Raw genomic sequence first — 17247 nt, forward strand, 5'->3', positions numbered from 1 at the left:
GAACACACTCATCAATTGTTGAATGAGCAAATGAATCTTAACTCCAGCTTCTTTGGGTAAAAATGCCTTACGAGAGCAGTACAATCCTGAACAAACCATCCCAGTAGCAAGAGCCTGGTGCATGGTGCATGGTGCATGAGGCCCTCTCGGAACTGCCTTGTCTTTATCTTTCAGAAATAGGGCAATGTCCCCCAGGGTGATAAGGCCTGGATGAGCCAATTAAACCCCTACAGGCCCTGAAAATCCACTATGGACAAATGAAGATGAATAGCACAACTATGAACCCACAGGAAGAGAACAAAAAAATTACCTACTAGGTCTTGCCTGCTTCAGATTTATCCATATTAAAGAAAATTATTATATGTACAGAAATACAAAATAAATACACAAGGACAGTATTTTAGCTCACTCATTTCATAAGTCATAGAAAATAATGTTTTTATTAAATATGAATTGCTGCTTCTGAGCAAGCTGACATCTGCTCAATCCAACTAGAGAAAGTGGCTATGCACGTTTCCTTAAAGAGCAGTAGTTTGTAGCTCTATTTTTCAACAAAAAGAAGTTGAATCAGTAAATCTGCAACTGTCCAACATAAATGGATCGTAAATTTAACTAGAAATCCTTCCTCAAAGGGGGAAGGAAAACTATTAAAAATATGAGACATGAAATAGTGGCCAAAGCTTTAAAAAACACTTGGCCCAGCAACACCAACTCTATTAACTGGCCACACCTATGTTTACTAATTTATACTGTGAAAAAGTTAGCCTGTCTATTCCTAAATTTTGCCCCACAAAACTTGGTTTTCACATATTTTCTACTATGAGCAAACACTGGTTTTATCATTAGGTAGCAGCTCCAACTCCTGTCACCAAATACAATGTACTGCATGTCATGATTGGAATGGATGGCAACTACAGGATACACTGCAATTTGGCCAACTGTGTCCATTCACACTTCATTTCTCTCTGCCTATCCACTTTTTCATATGCTTTTTATGCCGAGCTTTTCCTTTTTATGATCATTTTTCATTTTGTTCTTACTTCATATTAAATTACATTTGTGACACATCTAGTTAATCCTGGAAGTTTCCAGATGTCAATAAAAACAAATCAAAGATCTTCCCCAGCCAACTCCACTTTTAGAACCCTCTGCCTTCATTCTCCTCAGTGTGGGAAGCACAATGAAGGTGAAGCAGTATAACCAGCAAGTCTGATCAGCTGGTTCCAACAGGGAGATTGCTCCAAAGAGCTTAAACAAGGGGTCAAATGAAATGGTCCATTTCCTCTCAACACCATTCAAAGAAACAGAGTAACATACAACTCTACAATATAAAGGGAATAAATCTACTTATTGTTTCCTCTACACTACATAAAAATAGACCCAGAACAGTAAGGAATATTAATTTTTTTTAGCATGGGAACAGAACTTTGCTCTGTCGCCCAGGCTGGAGTGCAGTGGCATGATCTTGGCTCACTGCAACCTCTGCCTCCTGGGTTCCAGCGATTCGCCCACCTTAGCCTCCCGGGTTCCAGCGATTCTCCCACCTCAGCCTCCCAAGTAGCTGGGACTACAGATGCACGCTACCATGCCTGGCTAATTTTTGTATTTTTAGTAGAGACAAGGTTTCACCATGTTGGCCGGCCTGGTCTCGAACACCTGATCTCAAGTGATCTGCCTTGGCCTCCCAAAGTGGTGGGATTACAGACCTGAGCCACCAGCCCTGCCAGTTAATGTTAATTAACAGGACTGAGTTGGGTGCAGTGGCTCATGCCTGTAATCCCAGCACTTTGAGAGGCCGAGGTGGGTAGATCACGAGGTCAGGAGATCGAGACCATCCTGGCTAACATGGTGAAACCCCGTCTCTACTAAAAAATACAAAAGAATTAGCTGGGTGTGGTGGTGGGCGCCTGCAGTCCCAGCCACTCGAGAGGCTAAGGCAGGAGAATGGCGTGAACCTGGGAGGCAGAGCTTGCAGTGAGCTGAGATCGCGCCACTGCACTCCAGCCTGGGTGACAGAGCGAGACTCCACCTCGGGGGAAAAAAAAAAAAACAGTTCTGAGTTGCTGAATCACTTTTGCATCTTCATCACATAAGTCTCATCGAGCACTTTCTGAGAGCTTAGTGAAAATACAGAATGTATGCACCCCTTAAATTGAAACAGTTTTGTTGCAGAGCACAAAGCAAAGTTTTTATGTTCAGCTTCAGCAAGTTTACCTAGCATAGATTTCTCTGTAATTTTTCTCCCTCCACTCCCATCAACTTTTATTACTTAGCTCTTTGTGTTTGACTTTTAACAGTCATTGCTACTACTGTGGCTTCATCTTCCCCTTTTAAGTCCCTTTAGATTCTTTCTATTAAAATAAATTTTGGTCAGGCGTGGAGGCTCACGCCTTTAATTCCAGCACTTTGGGAGGCCGAGGCAGGCAGATCACTTGAGGGAGGCCAGGAGTTCGAGAACACCCCGGCCAATACGGCAAAACCCTGTCTCTACTAAAAATACAAAAACTAGCTGGGCATGGTGGCACATGCCTGTAATCCCAGCTACTGGGGAGGCTGAGGCACAAGAATCACTTGAACTCGGGAGGCAGTGGTTGCAGTGAGCCAAGATCATACCACTGCACTACAGCCTGGGTGACAGAGCAAGACTCTTATCTCAAAAAACTAACTAACTAACTAAATACATAAATAAATTTTATTGTGTATATTTGAAGTTTACAACATGTTATAGGATACATGTAGATATTTACATTGTTACTATAATAGATCAACATATCTATCATCTCACAGTTACTATTTTGTGACAAGAGCAGCTAAAATCTACTCAACAAAATCCATAATATGATACCATTTTATTAACTGTAATCCTCATGACATACATTACAGCTCTGGATTTGCGTCCTACATGTCTGCTGTGGATCCTTTAACCCCATTTTCCTTTCCTCACACCCCCACACTCCTTGTCAGCCCATGGTAACCACTGCTTTATTCTCTACTTCTGCATATTTGACCTTTAAATTAAAAAAAAAAAAAGACTTCACATATAAGTGAGATCACGCAGTATGTTTTTTCCCTGTGTCTTGCTTATTTCACTTAGCATAATGTCCTCTAGGTCTATCCATGTTGTGGCAAATGGATCTTTATTAAGCTGAATATTTTTCCTTTTTTTCTGTTGTGTCTGTGTGTGTGTTTTCTTTATCCATTTGTCCATGAAGGACACTTAAGTTTTTTCCATATATTACCTCATTACAAATAATACTACAATGAATATGAGAGTGCAGATACTTTTTTTTGGGGGGGGGGGGAGACAGAGTTTCGCTCTTGCTGCCCAAGGTGGAATGAAATGGCGCAATCTCAGCTCACTGCAACCTCCGCCTCCCAGGTTCACACGGCTCTCCTGCCTCAGCCTCCCGAGATGCTGGGATTACAGGCACATGCCACCACACCCAGCTAATTCTTTGTATTTTTAGTAGAGACCAGGTTTCACCACATTGGCCAGGTTGGTCTCGAACTCCTGACCTCAGGTGATCCACCCAGCTCGGCCTCCCAAACTGCTGGGATTACACACGTGGGCCACCATGCCCAGCCCAAGTGCAGATATGCATGATTTCCTCTCCTCTGCATACATACATAATAGGGATTGCTGGGTCCTACGGTGGCTCTATTTCTAACTTCTTTAGGAACTTTCATACTGCTTTCCAAAATAGCCATACCAATCTATGTTCCCAATAGCATATAAGGGTTCTCTTTTCTCTGTATCACTGTCAACATGTGCTATCTCTTGTCTTTTCCATAACAACTATCCTAATGGGTGCAAGATGGTGTGCCACAGTGGTTTTAATTTGCATTTCCCTGACAATTACTGACTTATTAAGCACCTTTTCAAATATGTTAGCCATTTTTATGTCTTCTTCGAAGAAATGTCTTATAAGGTCCTTACCCGCTTTTTAATCAGGTTATTTTTCTGCTACTGACTTCAAGTGTTCTTTATAAATTTTGAATATTAACTCCTTATGAGATGCATGGTTTGCAAATAGTTTTTCACAGTCTACAGGGTGCCTTTTTATTTTGTTGATTGTTTTCTTTACTGTACACAAAGACTTTTTGTTTCATGTAGTTCCATTTACTTATTCTTGCTTTTGAAGTTTGAGTTTTTGGTGTGAAATCCAAAAATCACTGCCATGAGCAACGTCTAGGAGCTTTCCTTAAACTTTCTTACAGTCTGTAAGGTTTCATACTTCACATTTAGGTCTTTTGTCTATTGAGTCAATTTTTATGTATTGTCTAAGATAGGAATCCAATTTTACATGTGAAAATCCAGTTTTCCCAGTACCACTTATACTATCTTTTCCCCACTGGTGCCCTTCTCAAAAATTAGTTAATAATGTATGTTTGAATTTATTTCTGGGCTCTCTATTCTGTTCCATTGGTCTATGTTTCTGTTTTTATGCCAGTACCATATGGTTTTGATTGCTTATAGCTTTGTTTATTTTAAACCAAGAAGTATGGTGCCTACAATTTTCCCATTATTGCCTTCACTATTTGGGGTATTTTATAGTTCTTTACAAATTTTAGGATTGCTTTTCTATTTCTATGAAGAATGCCACTGGAATTCTTATAGAGATTACGTATGAATCTGTACGTTATTTTGAGCAGTATAACAATACTAATTCTTCCCATCCATGAAGCTCTCTAGACTCAAGAGATCCTCTCACCTCAGCCTCCCAAAGTGCTGAGATTATAAGCACGAGCCACAGCACCTAGCCAAGATTATTTTCTTAATTTCTTTTCTAGCTAGGCTGTTACTTGTGTATAGGAATACTGCTGATTTTTGTATGCTGACCTTGTAGCCTGCAACTTTAATGAATTTATTAATTCTAACAGGTTTTTTTGTGAAATTTTGGAGGTGGTTCTACATATAAGATCATGTTATCTGCAAATAGAGATAATTGTACTTCTTCCTTTCCAATCTGGTTCTTTTATTTCTTTTTCTTGTTTGATGTTCATTAGTGCTTCTAGTACTATGATGAATGGAACTGGCAAGAGCAGGCATCCCTGCCTTACATTAAATATTAGTGGAAAACCTCTGAGTTGTTCCCTGTTGATTGTTAGCTATGGGTTTTTTCATATATGGTTTCTATTATATGGAGGAGCTTTCCTTTCACACCTAAACTGTTAAAGAGTTTTATCAAGAAACAATGCTCGACCGGGCATGGTGGCTCACGCCTGTAATCCCAGCACTTTGGGAGGCCGAGGTGAGCGGATCATGAGGTCAGGAGATCGAGACTATCCTGGCTAACACAGTGAAACCCTGTCTCTACTAAAAATATAAAAAATCTGCTGGGCGTGGTGGCGGGCGCCTGTAGTCCCAGCTACTCAGGAGGCTGAGGCAGGAGAATGGCGTGAACCCAGGAGGCAGAGCTTGCAGTGAGCCAAGATCACGCCACTGCACTCCAGCCTGGGCAACAGAGCGAGACTCCGTCTCAAAAAAAAAAGAATGCTCAACTTTTCCAAATGCTTTTTCTGCGTCAATCAAGGTGTTCATGTGATTTTCAGGTTTCATACTGCTAACACGATCTAGCACATTGATTAATGTGTATATATAAAGCCAGCCTCATGCCAGGAATAAATTCTACCTGGTCATCATGTATAATCTTTCTGATATGTATTGAATTCAGTTTCCTGAATTTTTTTGGAGGATTTCTGCATCAATGTTCAAAAATATTATTAGCCTATGGTTTTCTTTTCCTCTGGCGTCTTCGTCTGGCTTAGGCCTTGTAAAATGTGTTTGGTTCAGATTTTTATTGGAAGTAGGCTGGTATAAACACATGTATAATTACAATTTACTTGCAGACATTCAGCAACATACTAAATTTCTAAACTAGAAAAAATAAATTGCAAAAATGACCAAGAGAAAATACAGTCATGTTATAGAACCACCTAATTGAAAGATTACCTCTTCTCACCAAAGTAAATGAATTATCGAAGCTATTCCAGAAATACAAAATGTAACGAGCAGTCATACAAGTCAAAAAAACAGTAAAAAACAGTAGATGCATGGATGGTTAGACGGAAAGGTGGACAGATGGAAGGATGGAAAGAATGGCTAGAGAAGGGTGAGTAAAGGGAGCAGGGAGAAAGGAGTCGGAGGCAGAGTATGGGAGGAGAGAAGAAGGAAGAGAAGGAGGGGGAGACAAGAAAGAAAGGATGGATTTTAGGGAGTAGGGATAGCATAATAAGAAAGTTGATGTTTTGGGGTAAAAACCTTCAGAAACCAGTATAAACTTGGCTAGTTTGACTGTGAGCATCATAACCTTGGACTTAGAGCACAGACTTAGTTAGGCACTCCCTCCCCTTCTCACTTTGGTACATATAGGCTGCCCTTAATTTCCTATTACACTAAATTATTACTGTAATAAAATGTTTTCATAACTTGAGTTCATTCTAGTCCAGTCAGATAAAGGGGGCATGCATGATCTGTATCTTTTTGGTCTGTGTCCAATTCACTACCAACAGAGAACCTGGCACATAAAATACAACTCCCACATAAACGTACTTGGAAATAACCCAACAGGGCTCTCTCACCCTCCCATGATCTGCAGGAACTGCCTGTTCTCCCTTTGTGGGACAGGACCATGTTTCTCCTTGCTCTTTGCACTTTACATAAACTAACTCATTTAATTCTCATAACAAACCCATAATGTAAAAATTATTACTATCTCTATCTATATGAGAAAACCAAGGCAGAGAGAAGAAAGAACTTGATCAAGGTCACACAACTAGACAGTGGCAGGGTTAAGATAGGAAATCCAGCAGCTTGACTTCAGAGTCCACACTCTTTGTAATCATTCTGCGCAGCCTCCTGTGATTTCCCAATGCCTCCTGTGCTATTGTGTAGCTATTATGTATGTATGTATGGAAATCTATTATAGTGCTTACTCAGATTACTATTATTTTTCTTCTTCCTATAAAATCTCTTACTCTAACATCTAACAAAAGGTCTAACACATGGCATATATTTAGTCAAGGTTTCTAAATTAATAATGATTGAATGACCCTTACTTCTGTCTTTATGGAGCTTTCAAGATGCCTATAATTTTTAATTATGCTTTTATATTATATTAGTTTTGACATTTAATTCAAAGAATAATTTTGGGAAATCTTTGTATTTTACAGTCACCTCAAATATTTTCAGTTCAATATTATACCACAAAACCTTAAAGAAAAGAGAACATCCTATCATTAAAATAATTTTATTAGCTTACAAATGGTAAAACTGCCAGGCACAGTGGCTCACGCCTGTAATCCCTGCACTTTGGGAGGTTGAGGAGGGTGGATCACCTGAGGTCAGGAGTTCAAGACCATCCTGGCCAACATGGTGAAACTCCATCTCTTCTAAAAATACAAAAAACTAGCTGGACATGGTGGCGGGTGCCTGTAATCCCAGCTACTCAGGAGGCTGAGGCAGCAGAATCATTTGAACACAGGAGACAGAGGTTGCAGTGAGCCGAGATCGCATCACTACACTCCAACCTGGGCGACAAGAGCGAAATTTCGTCAAAAAAAAAAAAAAAGGTAGAATTTTGAGGAACTGGTTGCTCCTCTAAATGGATGCTGGGAAAGTAGGTACTAATCCAGCTCCTTTACCAACAGAATTAACTTTGTACCCTAACAAGAGGCAAAATGAAAATTACTATGAACATTAACAACCATACTTAATATTTAAGAGTATTGTATTAGCTCATTTCTGAAATTAAACTAGGATGCATATTTTGATTGCCCCTACTCCTTAAAAAAAGCTACTCCTTCCCATATTTAAAAAGAAACTTCATTGCTACATCTGCCATTTACAAGCCATGTGAAATAAACAAAGACATGAAGTTTCCTTCTCCATAAAAATGAATGGATCAGAGGCAAGCCAAAGGTCTTTTCCAGCTATATTCCAAGTTTACTACTGTGTACAAAACTGAGACTATCCTTTAGCAGCCTGGTATGTCAAGAACGTAGAAATAACACTTTCAGTCAAAATAATGCAAGTTACCAAGATTTTTTTAAAAAGCAAACCCCAATCAAGATTATAAAGGAAGCCACACTTTAAGAATATTACTTTGAATGAGTAATCATCACCTGTCTCCTACACTAAACCTCACAAGTTTCTTAGGACTGGCTCAATATCCAATCTTGTGATTAATATAGCCCCCATAAGTAGCAAGGTACTAGGCAATTAGCAGCAATGTCTGTGGCATGAAGGAGATAAAATGATAGATGCATGCTCTGCAACTGCTCTAGTTTCCCAGTGTCACCCTTAGTACGACATTCAAACTGTCTTGAGCTGGGAATTCCTACTGGATCCCTCATTAGACAAGCCCCTACTCTTGGCAGACCACTCTCATCTGGTGCTGGTACCTCCTCTCCCCAGTGGTAAATACCAAATGCATCCTGACACCCTATCTCCCTGCATTCTCCACCTACCTCTCTATTCCCTATCAAGCCTCCCCCCAAAACCTTCTGCTCCTCAGGAATCACTACCCCTAACTAATTTTGGGAAACCAATATAGGTCTCACATATTGCCAGTTTCTGCACATGGTATTTATCCTGTGCCTCTGTATAATACTTTGTTTTCCTAAAGTTAGTTAAAAACAAGATCTTCTTTCCCTTTAATAGCTCTCTATATTCTCTTGTAGCATTCAGCCCTGCAAACAAGCACCTAATGGTATTTATTGATCACTATGCTAATGCTTAACAGTTTAATTAAAGGCTTAAGCTGTTTTCTGTCCCAGAATTCAAGTATGATTTTTAGATTTCAATCATGTGCTAATAAAAAGTGTTTTTCGATGTTGCTATTTTAAATTTGGTGTTTAATGGAAAAAAGAATATAGGTAGGATATACTTTGTTTCACATACCACTCTTCTTCCATTCACTCAGTGGCTAAACAAACCAAGGAATAATGCACTAAAAGTCTAAAGTGCCAAGATTTCATGATGCACTTACAACTGTCTATAAAAACAAAGTGTACTTAAAAACATATCTATCATATTTTTAGCCAGGCCAACAAGGGCTAGCTAAATCTAACAGAGAGTATAATGACCAGGCTTGCTAAACTTGCACTATTCAGAAATACTTTCATTAATCAAAAATAATACATGACAAAGAAACCTAGATTAATAATACATGATGGCCCTATTAAAACATAATTCAAGAGTCCTCTTTTACTTCCTGCCAATATGAAACAGACACAGCTCCAGCATGATTCAGGCAAGAGAAATAGGAAACGGTAAATGATGTACCAAAAGAAAAAAAAAAAAGTGAAAGCCCAATGGTTTAAATCACTCCCTACCACATGAAGTAAAAGTAGAACTTGGGACATTTCTAGTTTTAGGGAAATAAGTAAAAGAATGCAATTCAGGGAAAGTTTGGCAGTTGCCAAAGAAGACAGAATAACCTTTTGCTTCCAAAGAGACTGATTAAAATTCAGGTTCCTTCTTGCATTCAAGCTTGCCACATGAGCTGAATGCAGAGGAAAATAAATGAACTACAACAAGACTCACGGTAACTATGGAAACGTAAATTTGGAAAGTTAAATAATATTTCCCTTCAATATCCCAGATTCAAGTTCTAAATCAAAGAAAGGAAAGAAATCCTTATCAGGCTCCCTTTATCTGCTAGTAGGGCCCCAAAGTTCCCATCTTCTTTTAGTTTATTTCTGCTTCAGAAAAATTCCTACCCAAATGGTTCTGGAAATAAGAAAAAAGAGACACAGTAAAAAACAAGTGAAAAACATGGGTTCCAATAGGAGCCTCTGAAGATGAACTATCAATTACATACATACCATGAACAGGATGCATCAACTCTGTTTCACTTATGGCAGTGATGGATTTTTAAAGATTCAAATCAATTACCAAATCCTAGATGTTTTCTATAATCCAGTCATTGCACTGTTCCTCAGGATGCAGAGCATACTCCCCTAGCCCATTCCTGTTCAGTCAGCTTTGTCTCCCACAGCATTCACAGCAAAGGATCTGTCAGAACTCACTGCCATTAAATGGCATAGTTAACTAATCAAGGAACACAGATCCCTAATCTTGTCATGATATACATGCTGTATCAATGACCAAAAACACACCCTGCAGAAACTGGTGTCCACTTGACTTTAGAAATTTGACAAAACAAATTTCTACCAAGGAATGTAACATCATTTATTAGAGTAATTATTACCAGAAAGGAAGTACTGGAATAGCATGCTGATGTGTTATCTAGAACTACCATCCTAATTACTCTGATTTACTTCATCAAGCAGTAAGATACGTTGCACCACTGAATACATCTCACTGAGATGACTCATGGAGTGCCAAATAAAGATACATTCTATTTATATTTTAAAACAAAACAAAAATATTGTTTTATATTTGTGTTTTTCCTTGAGTGATAGTACAAAAACCAGAATAAATAAAATGGAAACCTTGGAGGGAGGGGTTGTCAGGGATCCACTTAAATGGAAGCGGTGTGAATTTTTTCCAAATACCTTATCAGGCCACCACTGCAAATCTTCTCCTAGAGATACTGGACTTTGAACAGGTGTATTCTTCTTATCCAAGTTTGGCTCTCCTTCCTTGCTGGTAGAGCCCCTTTCATTATCAAATGAGGCTCCATCAAGCCACCTTCGTTCACGTAAACGTAAAACGGATTCACGTTCACGCAACAGCTCAGAGTCTCTCTCTAAGGGAAGAAGGAGAACTGGTATGCAATTGGGTCACACCAGTGGGATAAAAGTAAGCCACTCTCTAGTAAAGACCCTTCAGGATGCAACTAACAGCAGTTTATCTACTCATAAAAATTTATGTAAATGTATATCTAATAAGGCTGACATGCAACATTCAAAACATCAACCCTTTCAAGTGAATGTATAAAAATTATAACTAGTATTTTAAAAAATTAGAGGCAGACTTTTCTATATTTCAACTATATGGTTTTAGAGCTGAACTGCTTTATTCTGAACTATATTTGGTTTTTTTAAAAGAATTTTAAATTGTTGGCTTGCATTAGAAATGCTTACTATGAATTCAATTTATATACTAGAAAATATACACTCCTCATTTGTCTACTGGTGGGTTTAAAAAGCACATAAATTTAGAACTTCCACATGTTACACATATAAGCAAACTCAAAAAATGTACACATAGAAAAAACCCTAAAAAGGTTAAACTATGAATCCATTAATATAAGCTAAGTAGAAAGTTTTTAAAAACCAAGCCCTTGTTTAGAGTAATTTTTATAGGACAGATTTTTATGAATAAGTCTTAAAATTTTTTGAGGAACCAGACAGTCTGTTTTTTTAAAAAGGAATCTTTATAAAACGATTTCCTTACCAAAATGCTTCCCATGGCTACTGGCCTACAAACTATCTAAAGCCAGTTTTTCTTAAGTTGCTCATATATTACTTTTTAAATAACATAACCAAAATAAACTTTCTAAGAATAGGATAAATAAGGATTAGAAACAATAATTAAATTGAACTATACAAAACTGCCATATATATAGGTCAAAAGTGGTCAAGTATTAGCTATTCCATATGGTTCAAACTAAAAGTAATGCCTACATAGAATGAACATAGGAAAAGAGACATTTGGCCAGGTACGGTGGCTCATGACTGTAATCCCAGCACTTTGGGAGGCCAAGGTGGGTGGATCACTTGAGGTCAGGAGTTTGAGACCAGCCTGACCAATATGGTGAAACCATGTCACTACTAAAAATACAAAATCAGCCTGGTGAGGTGGCCAATGCCTGTAATCTCAGCTACTTGGGAGGCTGAGGCAGGAGAATCACTTGAACCAGGGAGGCAGATTGCAGTGACCCAAGATCATGCCATTGCCCTACAGCCTGAGCAACAAGAACGAAACTCCGTTTCAAAAAAGAAAGGCGGGGGGGAGGGGGGAAGAGACATTTAAAGGAGTTATTTATGTTAGATATGGAATATTTGAAAATATTACTTGATACATTTAAGGCAGTAAAGTATGCATTTATTTTTAAATTCATAATGCTATTACATAGTGCATTCAATATATTAAAAGATCACCACAGATCTGTTATTTTAAAACTTTATTCCTAAGTACTAAAAGTATATGCAGCAAGCTCTCAATATAACATGGCATATTTTCCAGTTTAAAGATCAGTAAATACAGCTAATTTCTGTTATTTGAATCAAGTAGTTTTACATTCTGGAAAGTAAAAATATTGACAATTATAATGTAAACAAGCTATACACAAACATATGCAGAGAAAGGCAGGATTAATTATTTCAAAATCTTTCTAACCTCTACCATGTACTGTATCTTTTAAGGATTTCAAACTTTTTTTTTTGGAGAAAAAAAAAAAAGCCTGCACTCCCAGGCTGGAATACAGTGGCGTGATCTCAGCTCACTGCAAGCTCCGCCTCCTGGGTTTACACCATTCTCCTGCCTCAGCCTCCCAAGTAACTGTGACTACAGGCACCCACCACCACGCCCGACTAATTTTTTTTGTATTTTTCTAGTAGACATTGGGTTTCACTGTGTTAGCCAGAATGGTCTCCATCTCCTGACCTCATGATCCACCCACCTCGGCCTCCCAAAGTGCTGGGAATACAGGCATGAGCCATCATGCCCGGCCTCAAACTTCTGAAAATAGCATTTTAGGCTGGGCGCAGTGGCTCATGCCTGTAATCACAAAACTTTGGGAGGCTAAGATGGGCGGATCACCTCAGGTCAGGAGTTCAAGACCAGCCTGGCTAACACGGTGAAACCCAGTCTCTACTAAAAATACAAAATTTATCTGGGCATGGTGGCAGGCACCTGTAATTTCAGCTACTCAGGAGGCTGAGGCAGGAGAATCTCTTGAACCCAGGAGGTGGAGGCTGCAGTGAGCTGAGATCATACCACTGTACTCCAGCCTGGGCAACAGAGTGAGACATTGTCTCAAAAAAAAAAAAAAAAAGAAGCGTTTTAATAAACTAAACATTTCTACACATTTAATATTGGTCCTAAACCCATTCTAGTAAGTTTTTTCACATTTCATTATTTTATCTAACCAGGATTTAAAATAAACAGATCACTTATTTTAAACAAATAAACTAAGACTTGTTTTCTGAATGCTGCATGTCACTGTAAAGTAGAATTCTGCTTTTAGTTCAGAATCCATATTCCTAATTAAAAATACATTTAGGTGAAGTCATAGTCCTTGACATCAATTCCACAATGTAAATAAGATCAACTCTAAAATACTATTGTGGCTCTTCAAAATAATAAATAATTTTAATGCTAAAGCATTCATAAAAAACTAATAATAACTGCAATATTAGAAGTTCAAATACAGTAAGTCGATTCTACCACTATCTTTCCATATAGCTAGCCTGCGACAATAAATAAATAAATAAATAAATAAATAAATAAATGCAAAATTACCTCGAGATGAGCCTAGCCTGGAAAGTGATGAACGACGAAATGAAGGGTAACCAAAATAGCTAATGTCTTCAGAAAACATGGCATCCGCATCAATAATGACACTTGGGTGGGCAGAATGAATGTCAGCATCAAGGAGAGACATAAGATCCTCTATAAACAGAAACAAACCACTGAAGGATACACACAAAGAGCATCTGTAGACTGCTGAAAGATCTCTAAAAATTAAAATACATTAAAAAACTAGGGACTGACATCACCTGAGGAAAAACACAACTTACATTACTAACAAATATTTTAAGAACACCAAATGCATAAATGTTGCCTGAGCTACTTACTACATAATCACAAGAAATATAGATCACTCGTTAAGATATAACACTTGTGGCCAGGCGCAGTGGCTCACGCCTGTAATCCCAGCACTTTGGGAGGCCGAGGCAGGCAGATCACAAGGTCAGGAGATGGAGACCATCCTGGACAACTCGGTGAAAACCCGTCTCTATTAAAATACAAAAAACTAGCCGGGCATGGTGGCGGATGCCGGCAGTCCCAGCTACTCAGGAGGCTGAAGCAGGAGAATGGTGTGAACACAGGAGGCAGAGCTTACAGTAAGCTGAGATCTCACACTGCACTCCAGCTTGGGTGACAGAGCAAGACTCCGTCTCAAAAAAAATAAATAAAAAAAAAAGATACAACACTTGTGACATCACAGAGATAAGACAGTCAAGATCAAAATGTAGTTCAGTTATTACATATTTTCAGTAATAAAGGCATCAAAAAACAATACTGTAGAGTCATGTGTCATCTAGTTATAAAGCTATGCACATACAGCCATGTCTTTGTTGGGATCAAGCACAAATCCACTGAGCAAAACTACTTCCCCATTTTCCCTTAAAAGAAACTTTACAATCAAATCAAGCAGTTCTACAATGAAAAATATCTACCACCTTGAAAATAATACTCAGAAAAGTCTATGTACTTTAAATTCCATTCCCCAGTTCAAAGAGCACTCCAGCACTGAGAAAAACATGACAGTGATCCACCAACCTCCAGGCAAATAAGATTCGCTGGCTGTATCATCCCCATCATCTCCATCTTCATCATCCCGGCTAAGTAAATTATTTACAGCAAGGTTCACATCAAGATTTGTTCGCTGAAGTTCTCGAATAATGACACTTCTGGATTTGCCTTGTAAAACAACTTGGGCCTGAAATAAAAAATAAAAAGAAGTGCTATGGTAATTTTCTTTTGATTAAATTATTTATCAAAATCAGCTTTCTAGGACAGGGCGTGGTGGCTCAAGCCTGTAATCCCAGCACTTTGGAAGGCCAAGGCGGGCGGATCACCTGAGGTCAGGAGTTTAAGACCAGCCTGGCCAACATGGCGAAACCCCGTCTACACTAAAAAATACAAAAATTAGCTGGGTGTGCTGGCTACACCCGTTAATTCCAGCTACTTGGGAGGCTGAGGCATGAGAACTGCTTGAATTCAGGAAACAGAGGTTGCAGTGAGCTGAGATCAAGCCACTGCACTCCAGCCTGGGCAGCAGAGTGAGACTGCCTCTCAAAAAAAAACAAAAAACAAAACAAAACAAAACAAAATAAACTTTATAGGATCAAAATAGAAAAAGTTATTTCAGAATTCATGATATGAGTCATGACTACAACCCACATATTCAGTAAAACCTCACCTTGTCCTGTTGTCTGACATTAAGTGTTCTATAAGATCCATACCTGTGAAATCAGCTCCTCTGGAATGACAGATGCTGGAATAACTGGCTGGGGCTGACTGCCCAAAAGCCCAGACCCTCGATCCCGTCCTGTCCGAATAACTCGAGTCTGCCGCCGGGAATCTCGAGCTCCAGCTGACGACCTACCAGAGGATCCTCCACCACTTCCACCCACTCCAGAACTCCAGCGGCTTCTAAATATTGGAGAATTTATAAAATTAGCATTTTTAAACAATCATTCTGATGGCTTGGGTCTCACTGTTATTATTTTCAGCTAAAATAAAATTATTTGTCTAATTGACATAACATGTTACGTAGTGTTTTGACGAAAGAATAAGGTAATAGAACTGGGCTTTAAAATAATAATACTGTTTTTTAAAGAAATGGGATCTTGCTATGTTGCCCAGGCTAGAGAGCAGTGGTTATTCACAAGTACAAACAAAATACACTACAGCCTAGAACTCCTGGGCTGAAGTGATCCTCCTGCCTCAGCCTCCTGAGTAGCTGGGGACCACAGGCATGCACTAAGATACCTGATAACTGTCCCAATTTTTTTGTGTTTTTGAGATGAGGTCTTGCTATGTGGGCCAGGCTGGTCTCAAAACTCCTGGGCTCAAGCAATCTTCCCGTCTCAGCCTCCTGAGCAGCCAGGATTACAGGTGTGTACTACCATGCCCAATCCAATTTCTTTAATGCTTAAATATAACTTCACTTTTTATAAAGATAAACATCACACTTTTGCATCCTTACAAAAAAAAATTTTTTTGAGACAGAGTCTCCCTCTGTCACCCAACCTGGGGTGCAGTGGCAACATTTTGGCTCACTGCAACCTCTGCCTCTGCCTCCTGAGTAGCTGGGATTACGGGTGTGGGCCACCACAGCCTGGCTTTTTTTTTTTTTTTCAGCCTGGCTAATTTTTATATTTTTAGTAGAGACAGGTTTTCATCATATTGGTCAGGCTAGTCTCGAACCCCTGAACTCAGGTGATCTGCCCACCTTGGCCTCCCAAAGTCCTGGGGAAATAATTTTTTAAAGCCACCTATGTATTTTTAATCACAACTACAAAATGAACACATCGGCCAGGCACGGTGGCTCACACCTGTAATCCCAACACTTTGAGAGGCCAAGATGGGTGGATCACGAGGTCAGGAGTTCAAGACTAGCCTGGCCAACATGGAGAAACCCTGTCTGTACTAAAAATAGAAAAATTAGCTGGGCATGGTGGCACGTGCCTGTAATCCCAGCTACTCCGGAGGTTGAGGAAGGAGAACTGCTTGAACCAGGACCCGGGAGACAGAGGTAGCAGTGAGCCAAGATCGCGCCACTGCACTCCAGCCTGGGTAACAGAGCGAGACTCTGTCTCAAAACAAACAAATAAATAAATAAATAAATAAATAAATAAATAAATAAAAAAATAAAATAAATAAAATAAAGTGAACACATCTTGCCTTTGCATGAAAGACCTATCAGACTTAACTACCAACGTTGTTACACAAAAACTAAAATTCAGAGTTTAGAATTCAGTGCTTCCCATGAAATAAACATTCATTTGCTAAGATAGTACTGCATTAATATTCAGCACTATCAACCACCTTGTCCAAGAGGGAGCTGCTATTTAAATATGGTAATTTTTTCCTGTGAGAAAACAACTTAGAAAGGGCATGACATCTACATCTTCACTTACTGCCCAAACATGAACATTAAGAAGATTCAAATCAACTCATCTAGATAACCATGACTGCCTTCTGTACTTAATCACATCTTAAAGAAAATGGTCACACAAGTCACTTCAGCTTTTTAAATTAGGGCAGCGTCTGTTCTCTTCAAAATGAATCTAATACTTGGAGATCATTTGACCTAGATAGAGGTATTTTACTCTCAATTCCTACTGTACTCACTGCCTAAGGCTGAAACCTTCAAACTCCCAATGCAAACAGACTTCATTTCAATTTGATTTTCCAAACCATTTCCCCCCTTTAGAAGTTTGGAATACATTAACCAATAATGATTCTTAAATCAGTATATACCAAACTTCCATGGTTTCTCCTCTCACTTGACTGGAAAGTCCAATCTCTGGTTAAACAAA

The 17247-nt window shown here is 38.9% G+C and overlaps 1 protein-coding gene across 9 annotated transcripts in view; it reads right to left on the reverse strand.

The window, feature by feature from the left end:
- UBR5 (ubiquitin protein ligase E3 component n-recognin 5) overlaps positions 1-17247 on the reverse strand; it is a 154453-nt gene that overhangs the window by 73775 nt on the left and 63431 nt on the right. For 7 of the 9 annotated variants that reach the window (XR_002523917.2, XR_002523918.2, XM_017962206.3 and 4 more), the window contains exons 6-9: positions 15166-15355; positions 14480-14639; positions 13436-13585; positions 10522-10733 (exon numbers count right to left, since the gene is read on the reverse strand). Coding sequence is in view for 7 of the 9 variants with exons in the window: in XM_017962206.3 (XP_017817695.2) it covers positions 10522-10733; positions 13436-13585; positions 14480-14639; positions 15166-15355 (712 nt within the window). In the remaining 2 variants the exon portion in view is untranslated. The remainder of the gene's footprint in view (positions 1-10521; positions 10734-13435; positions 13586-14479; positions 14640-15165; positions 15356-17247) is intronic. The other 2 variants (XM_021942551.2, XM_021942550.2) reach the window with 1 other exon arrangement.

This window comes from Papio anubis, chromosome 8 (assembly GCF_008728515.1).
Source record: "Papio anubis isolate 15944 chromosome 8, Panubis1.0, whole genome shotgun sequence".
Taxonomy (NCBI): domain Eukaryota; kingdom Metazoa; phylum Chordata; class Mammalia; order Primates; family Cercopithecidae; genus Papio; species Papio anubis.